The 9,430-nt window shown below is 40.3% G+C and overlaps 1 protein-coding gene across 1 annotated transcript in view; it reads right to left on the bottom strand.

The window, feature by feature from the left end:
• Window positions 1-6,249: 6,249 nt before the first annotated feature.
• Window positions 6,250-9,430, bottom strand: part of LOC111872619 — a 26,919-nt gene continuing 23,738 nt past the window's right edge. Inside the window, exons 2-4 of the mRNA XM_023866696.2 lie at window positions 8,613-8,780; window positions 8,172-8,288; window positions 6,250-7,138 (exon numbers count right to left, since the gene is read on the bottom strand). Coding sequence (XP_023722464.1) covers window positions 7,052-7,138; window positions 8,172-8,288; window positions 8,613-8,780 — 372 coding nt within the window. The 3' untranslated portion in view covers window positions 6,250-7,051. The remainder of the gene's footprint in view (window positions 7,139-8,171; window positions 8,289-8,612; window positions 8,781-9,430) is intronic.

The raw sequence follows: 9,430 nt of genomic DNA, 5'->3' as shown, positions 1-9,430 counted from the left end.
AAGCTTGTGCATCATTTTGCTGTTATTACAGACTGCTGGAAGTTGAAAAGTATGATGCTGCGAGGGGCCTCTAATGGCATAACATCCATGTAATTTCTGTAAAAATCGGTCAGCAAGTTCAAAAGCTTAAATGGACACACAGCATGATGACCTCATAAGACTGATTATGAGAACCATACAGAACATATAAATACCTCACAGGAAACACATTACATCTCCGTAACAGAGACCAACCAGTTAATGCTGTTTGGGGAAACAGTCACTGTTCATTGTGAGAACCACACAGAACAGATACAGTGTATGGGCAGAATGCATTGTTTTTTATGCTAATAAAATGTGGTACATACTGTTACCATTGCATTTAAAGGTGTTCAACGTCATTACAAATGAAAGACTTATCCAGGAAAATATTAAGTTTAATTTATATAATAAAAATCATTTATTACACAAATTTATGTATAAAATTGTAATGCACAGTATACACACAGAATCATACACACACAGAGCCTCGTTTTCAGAGTGTTATTGTTAGTAAAGGTATCATACTGAAGTGAAATGTGATGAACCTGCAGACACTCATTCTCGTTCCATAATGTTCATCCAGGCTCATGTGATTCTGATATGTCAGACGTTAATTGGTTTAACCCTTTCAGTGTTATGGGCATACAACATGTTGGCACACAAGCGCTTAATGTTGAGAGATATTCTGTGTAAAACATGCATTCACCCTTCACCACAAAATCTCGAATGTAACTGATGCAGTAATTGAATCACCGGTACCTCAGATGATACACACAGGAACAATAATCTCTGTGTTTCATATCCTTAGTAGGTAATGTAATGTGTGTTCAGTTTGATCTCTGGCACAGTCAGTATGCCGAGAATATCTAACAATTTTGTAATGATAATGCAATGACCAATGCCACTTCCTTACAGATGTTTCAAGCACAGAAATAGTTTGACTGTTTTGCATGTTAAAAGGTCTAAGCATGCTTTTCTTTAAACCACGAGGGAGATAGAAAGTTATATAAAAGTTCCATCAATATATGCAGTTAATCTGAACATCCTGTTGGTTGTTTGGACCCATTTTTAAGTTGGCATTGTAGTTACATGAGTTTATATGTAAAATGATGATGAGACATGTTGCAGTACTTCCAATCAATACTATTATGCTCACAGTGGTGAGTATGAAAGGCATATGAGCTGTAGGTTGTAATGCCATGTAGTTAGTCCAGCATTATGGAGAAACATACTGCCACCATGTTCAGGGTGGAAGAGTAACCACAGGAAGAAAGCAGGCAGCAATCTGCGCTTGTGTTGGGCTCCCTCCAAATGACATGGCGTTACAAGGCAGACACAGCTGTACTCTTTGATGACACTACACATATAGGCAACAGTAACTGTCGCAAGACAAACCTGTCCTGGTTTAAAACTCTGTCTATACATCGTCTTGTATGAAGAGGTGCTGTGTAGTTAGGTAGATACGAACCCAGCTACTGAACTACAGAGCATCACATACAAAGATACAGTAATCCTCAGTCAGTGATGTGAGCATCTCAGTTCTCACAAACCCTGCATATTTTGAAACAAATTTGTTGCATTGCCAAGGGTACATCCTTTCTTCTGGGATGTGCTGTGGTATGGCTTTGTAGGTAGGTACTGATATTTTGGAGGAATGTGTGTACATGTACCGACCTAACTTCGTGGCAACACATGTCAGAAGAGCATAACTTGAACTTGGAGAACTCTCACATCTCAGAAGAGCATACCCTGAACTCAGAGAACTCTCACATCTCAGAAGAGCATAACCTGAACTCAGAGAACGCTCACATCTCAGAAGAGCATGATCTCAACTTGGAGAACTCTCACATCTCAGAAGAAAATGACCTGAACTCGGAGAACTCTCACATCTCAGAAGAGCATAACCTGAACTCAGAGAACTCTGACATCTTAGAAGAGCATAACCTGAACTCAGAGAACTCTCACATCTCAGAAGAGCATAACCTGAACTCAGAGAACTCTCATGTCTCTGAAGAGCATGATCTCAACTTGGAGAACTCTCACATCTCAGAAGAAAATGACCTGAACTCGGAGAACTCTCACATCTCAGAAGAGCATAACCTGAACTCAGAGAATTCTCTACACTAAGCTAACAGTCTTCATTTTGCATTTGTGCTGAAACATATAATAGATGGGTCTGCAAGTTCTTCACCAAATTTCTGTACAAACCAAAGTGGCTAAAAAATATTTGAGATTTAACACGGCTTGAGAATAAATACTGAATTATACAGCAAATAAGATATCAACTTCAGCATACAGCAGAGGTATATACACAGGAAACGGTTGTTTGGATGTATGTAAATAAGGGTGATATAGCTGTTGTTATTGCTCTAAACATTAACACAACATCTAAACCTCATTCTGAATGAAATAACAGCAAAACTTAAACTAAGAACACTTAATATGATCTTTTTTATCCCCCCCCCCGGCACTTACACCTTCTGTGTCATCTCACAACCATGTCTATAGAGCCATCACCCCAAAGCTGCTTCCCATTCTGTTTTTTCCTTCTAGCTTGTGTCCAAAGCCTTCTTTGGGATTCTCTGTTCATTCTTAAAACTTGTTCATACCGTTTTAGTCTGTTCCTTGTTCATTTAAACAGTCAGTACAACAACTGCGTATGGGATTAACAGCTGAAGAATTGGGGCTGGACTCCTGGCAGTGGAAAGAGATTATTCCCTTCTCCACAGCATCCAGACTGGCTCCTGGGTTCACCCAGCCTCTTATCCAGTGGGTACATGGGGCTCTTACCCCAGGGGTAGCAGCCAGGGCTTGAAATTTACCATTCACCTCCATCTAGTGCAAACGTTAAGAATACACGGATCCATAACTCCTCTCCCCATAAAATTAAATATTGAGATGCTCAGTTAAACACAGGGACTACTTTACTTTAACTTTATCTTTATATTCTCTCAATTTTCTCATTTCTTATATGCTCTCTTGTGGTTTTCCCTTTTATATATAATAGCCTTTTTTGTTATGTCATTGGCAGAAAACAATTTTCGTTGTGTGGCTGAATTTATGGGCAGGGAAACATTACTGGTGGTACGGAGACAGTCGGGCTGTTTTCTGATGCATCTGAAGAAGCATGCTACATCATCACATCTCATTGGGCCCAGGGGCACAGAAATATTTCTGAATATGAAACTTTTGTCATTTGATAGGAACTGTTACTGAATGTGAGTAAGTACAGTACAGAACACAATTATAAGCAGATTTTCTCTCACATCATCACATTTCTCCATATTTATCAGTACAGTCTTGTGAAGTGTGACTATACACAGTCTGTTTGGTAGGTGCCAAAGTTCCAGAGGCACACGCAGCGCTACTTCGAAATGTTTCTACCTATCTACCGTGCTACATGGCACTCACTTGATATTCATTGCAATGAGCACCTCAAATCTGAAATAGTTCTTATTAGTTTCTGTTCATGAATAGTTTAATTTATTTTACAGCTCTGTTTGATAACATTAAAGTTGTCCCTGTGACTGATTTGACTGGTTAACTGAGGAAAAGAACATGCTCAGTGGCTGAACATGCAGACAGATTTTCCTTCTGCATCTGACATGATGGTGTATGAAGGAACAGAAGTACAGCTCCACACATTCTTAACATTAGCACTAGATGGATGTGAGCAGCGAACTTGAACCCTGAGGAAAGTGGTTCCATAGTGGAGCCAGTGGTGAAGAAAGTCTCTACCCTTGCTGGGAACTGAATCGAGATTGTCCAACCTGTAGCCTAGTCACTGTATTTGCTGAGCTAACCTGGCAGAAAAAAGTATAGCTATCCCTGTAACAGGATGTGGAGGCCCACAGGGATGTGAGAAGTCAAAGCTCCCACATTTTCTAGACAATCGGCTCACAGATGGTGATAAGATTGTCAGCCTTACCCGCTGGCTACCCTTTACCCCCAGGAAGATTTCTGGTGCTCATTTCTGTCAGAGGCCAAGTCGACCCCAGGGCCATAGTGCGGCTGGAAGTATTAGGTCAACTGAAAAATCCAATGACCTCTACAGGAATCGAACCCGCGACCTTCCAGCTTGTAGCATAGCGACTCCATGTAAATTTCAAGTTATTTAGGAATTTCACTCTCGATGCATGCAACCTTTCTGGTCACATGGTCAACTTAAAAAGGATCAGAAACAGCTGAAGGTCACACTTTTCCAGTAATATTAAACAAATTATTTGTCTAAGAAATCACTTTTCAGCGATTATTTTCTTAATTCAATAGTAAAACAGTCCAGCAACCTCAGTAATGAGGACAAGCAGTATAAAACTCTCTGTACCACACTCTGAGTTCACCATGCAACCCAAAAATGATTGCTGGCATAATTTCATTATTTTACTTTGTCTACTGTCCTTTTGGCTATGCACAGACAGCTGTGGTTAGAGTCCTAACATGTAGCCATGTTTCCTTCACCGCTGCCTAATGTCAGATGGCAGTTGGGTTAGAACACATGGAGTCAAGCTGACAGTTAATGCTGAGGTCAGGAATGCATGGTGCACACCTCCATGGCTGTGCTTTTATGTAACACACAGACAACCGTACCTTTACCACTATAATGTTACTAATCTGAAAGTGCTCAACATTTCTGCCCCAGCCCAGATACTACTGCAGTGCTGTGATTGGGCAGGTTACAGCAGCGACTATTTAACAAATGTCATCATTTGATTGAGATAGCTTGAGCTTCTTTAAGCAGAAGCAGAAGTGAAACCTGCAATCAAAGCTTATGTCTCTGAGACCTGAAGTTCCTCAGATGATACATAAAAATCCAGTCCGTACCTGACAGGAAACACATCACCTCTCCATAGCAAAGATGAGCTGATTAATTCTGATTGAGTAAATAATCCATGAGATAAACAAGTATACTGTGTGGTCAAAATGCAGTTTTTGACTATTTACACAGGTGATGTACACAATTAGCACTGTGCTTTGCAAATGATATTTCTTTACATTATGTTGATCAGTTTTATAACTGATATCTTTGTGCTCTGTAATGATCTTATGAATACTACAGAAATTTAAAATTTGAGGTTTTAACAGCAGTGGGTTTCTGGGCTATGACACTATATAATCTGGTAGTTGGATATTAGTGTTTTGGAGGAACATACTGTCACATGTTGGGTGTGTCACGCGACAAATAACTTGACGCCTTCAACGATGTAGCGAATATTTATTGTGCTTTGCTTCTACACTCACACACTCAACAATTATTATTACTTGCAGTATCACAATCACTCCTTCTGCTATATCTCGCGAATACTAGACTCCCGACTCTCTCAAGACTGACTTCCGGGTCAATACTCGTCTATCCAACTATCTTGTTCATAGGGGTCTTTCCGACTCTCTTATATAAACGTTACACAGACCGGATACGAGACACCATTTCTCATGGTTCCGTTTCTGTTGTTTTGACAGTCCACTGTTGCGCAATGAACCTTCTGTCGTCCATCTCCGGGGAAACGCGTTCGTTGTTTCGGCATTCTCTACCCAACAGCCCACTGTTATTGCGTTACCGTGGATGTACCTACTCCAAACATGTTACAATCCTGCTTCCATATTTTGCCGTGAAGATGGAGACTTAACGTTCCCCCAGAAAACTGATACCCACCTACTAAACCATACTGCGTCATAACCCAGAATATAAAAATATGCATGTAAAATTACAAGTTTGAAACAACATAATTATTCAACAATTACAACGTTGTTAACCCTATCCATGCTGATCTTTATTCATGTACTGTCATATTCCCATGGAAACATATCATTTAAATTGTCCACAGATCCAGAATGGTAAGACTTAACTGCTAAGAGGCAGAGGAAAACATTTCTGTAACTATCTTCTTAACTTGAAATAAATCAAGACTTTAAAAATGGCCAGTCCTCTAATTGGAGTATCTACTGCGTAACATGGAAAGGGTTAAATCATGCAATGAAACAGAACCAGTCCTCCACTCACGAATAGCCTGTTACCAGAATGTAACAAACACAATACTGTTTCACAAACATGTATTGCAAATATATATGGACAAATACCGTCTTAAGTGCAACAATTTTATTGTAGTTTTTACTTCTTTTTCTCCTTCCACACTTTTTTTTTTTTAACATGTTTCGGCCCTAAATGGCCATCATCAGGTGTGTATCACTCACCTGATGAAAAGAAAGGAAAAAGAAGTAAAAACTACAATAAAATTGTTGCACTTAAGACGGTATTTGTCCATATATATTGTGTGAGTGTAACAGGATGCTGAAATATAATAATGTATTGCAAAATCTTCTTCCAGTCATGAAACTGGGGTTAAAAAATGTTTCATGGTCAGCAGCAAAATGCAACAATATCAGGTGTGATATACGTCACCCACCTGCAGTCTGCCCTTCTTTCAAACCTGAGGGCATGAATTCAGTGACAACTGATACGTTCGTATGGTTCAATAAATCGTCCAATCTGCTCATCTGTGATGAGCGAAAATTGTTTGAACATATTTGTTAACATTCTCTCCCACGATCTATTTTGATTTTTCCAGGCACAGAGCAGTAAATGATAACCTGCATACATATTATATAATACAAGGGACAGTATTTAAAGTCTTGCATGTGATGGTATGAAGCAATTGCAATGAAGGTCTGGGAAGGCGCAGTTTGTCTCCTGGAGGAATATCTGTTGGGTACAATTTTTTGGATGACTGGTGAAATGATGTTTACTTCTGGACATGATAAGCGCACCAAGATGAAATACATGCCCAGTTATAACCAATATCAGAGTCACAAAACCACAAATCACTGTCGTGAGTGTGATGGATTTGCATGTCAGTAACACTGGAGTTCTGTGAAACAGATTGGTTCTCCAGTGTCAGTACCTTGGCAATATGGACACATTTCTTGGGCAGGACGTTATGATTCCGGTAACACGATCAGTTCCCTTGGTCTCACTATAATGCCTCAGTCATACTGTGAAGAGTCCGATATATTCACTGGACAGCTGCAGATGTCACTAGTTGTTCACCCTCGTTCCCTTCCACTCAATGTACAGGAAGTATGCTCCTGCAGCATAGGCCAATGTGTTGAACAGGCCAAACACCTACATGTGGACAAAAGAATACATCAGTGGCTTATATACAAGATCCCTTCAAGTACAATAGACCACTGAGGTCGCGGTGCAAGGGCCGAGGAGGCCTGCCCCTCATACATTCACACCTCCAGTTCCCTCCATTTCTGTGCCCCTAGTCTGGTTTCTAGGTGACTATTCCCTGTCTCTTTAGAATGCATACAGCAATCACTGTTTCGCTGCCACGAAAGTGTTTAATTCTGCCCAAAATAATGGAAAATGACTTCTGAGCTTTAACACAATGCTATAATTCTGTGCACCATTCGTGGGTACAGTCAGCTGGTTTCTTGAAGAGTATGGCACCATTCATGAGTACAGTCAGCTGCTTTCCAGAGGGGTCAGTTATCTTCTACTACACAGCATCAGATTCCAAAGGACCCTAATCTTACTTAGTATTCGGTTATAAACACCTTAGATTATTATTTTCCAGAATTACTTGGTTTTTGGACTCTGTCCATCGTCTGGTATTCTAGAAACTAGAAAACACACCTTTCTAAGGGACCCAGACAAGTAAGTATCTTTCCCCTCTCACCTGAGGATGGAAATACTTCCAGTTTCTGAAACGTTGTTTTTCTAGTTTCTAGAATGCCAGACAATGGACAAAGCCCAAAAAACCCAATAATTCTGACCTCAGATTATTGTTTCCATATATGTTTGTTATCTGAAGGTACAGATAGTATATGAAATATAATTACTATTTATCATGAAATGACAGATTGTATATTAATATTTTTAATATTTTCTTCAAAACGGGCTCTCAGGAAATGCCATACAATTGTGTTTCTGAAAATGATGTGTGTATGTAACATGGCTGTCACAATACAAGTAGAGCAGCAATTTGCTCCCCGATATCGCCAGCACAACCGCACAGCATGCCTGGACCCACACCCTTAAACATGTATNGGCGCTACGTTCCTCCGAAACGTCGGCCAAAACGAAGAATACACGGTGCCTAAACCCAGAAGACGACTTTCTTCATGTATCTGCTTTGTTTGTGGGTGCATACCCCTGCAGCAATGTTGCGATCCCTGATGGAGATGTAGTAGGGTGTCGAGTGTACAGAAAGCTGCACGATGAAGGCGATCAGGTACAGCACAGTGGTCACACTTGTGTTCAGCAGCTCCTGCAACACACAGCACAGCAGTGAGAAGCGGGTGCAATGCAAACGAGGCATCTGCTACCATCATCAATGGACTTTCTGGGAAAAATCAAGACTGAGAAGAAAGGAAATGTAACACATAGCTATCAAAACCTACAATCATTTTTAAATGTAGTGCTATCCATGTTTTAATGTACTACAGACTTACAAATCAAGACCAAAATATTCTTGAATGAAAGTTTTGTGCCCCACTAACGCCTGGCTGTGCCCACGAGTATGACACAATGTAGCCAAGTAGGTGGTACAGTATGAGTGTAACCCTGATGTCTGGCATGTTTCGCTTCTTACCGTCAGGATCCAATTAATGGGGAGTTTGAGTGCCTCTCGGACAGACAGGAAGTAGATGAAGATCCAGATGAGGGTTGCAATGAAGCTGATGACGGCCACGAACAGGAACCAGTGCGTGCCGGACAGGTAGGCAGGAGAGGCACAGGCCATGCACACAATACCGAACAGCTGTGAACAGAAGGCAAAAATTGGTAATTATTCATAATGCCTCATATCGCTCATAGTCTGTTGGTTCTCAGAATAGAGATTAACCCTGTAAAGACTGAATTTATTCTAAATAATATTAAAGATTCATTACCTCTGTGCTACATAGACCAACCGGTTAATGCTATTTGGGGAAACAGTCGCTGTTTATCGTGAGAACCATATGGAACATACAAATACACTGTGTGGGCAGAATGCAGAGACTTTATATATAAGAATTCAGTTTGTACCTCACCGGAAATACATTACGTCTTCTCTACAAAGACCAACCGGATAATGCTAAACTGAATCCTTATACATAAAGTATCTTCATTCTGCCCACACAGTGTATTTGTGTGTTCCGTATGATTCTCACAATAAACAGCGTTAACCGGTTGGTCTCTGTAGCGGATCCGTAACGTGTTTCCTGTGAGGTACGGACTGAATTCTTATATATATAAAGTCTCTGCATTCTCCCCCACAGTATATTTATGTGTTTCGCATGGTTCTCATAATAAACAGCGACTGTTTCCCCAAACAGCATTAACCGGTCGGTCTCTGTAGCGGAGACGCGGTGTTTCCTGCGAGGTATAGACTGGATTTGTGTATATATATATATATATATATATATATAT

Source organism: Cryptotermes secundus, unplaced genomic scaffold (genome assembly GCF_002891405.2).
Source record: "Cryptotermes secundus unplaced genomic scaffold, Csec_1.0 scaffold1928, whole genome shotgun sequence".
Lineage (NCBI taxonomy): Eukaryota > Metazoa > Arthropoda > Insecta > Blattodea > Kalotermitidae > Cryptotermes > Cryptotermes secundus.
This window is presented reverse-complemented; position numbering and strand designations above follow the sequence as displayed.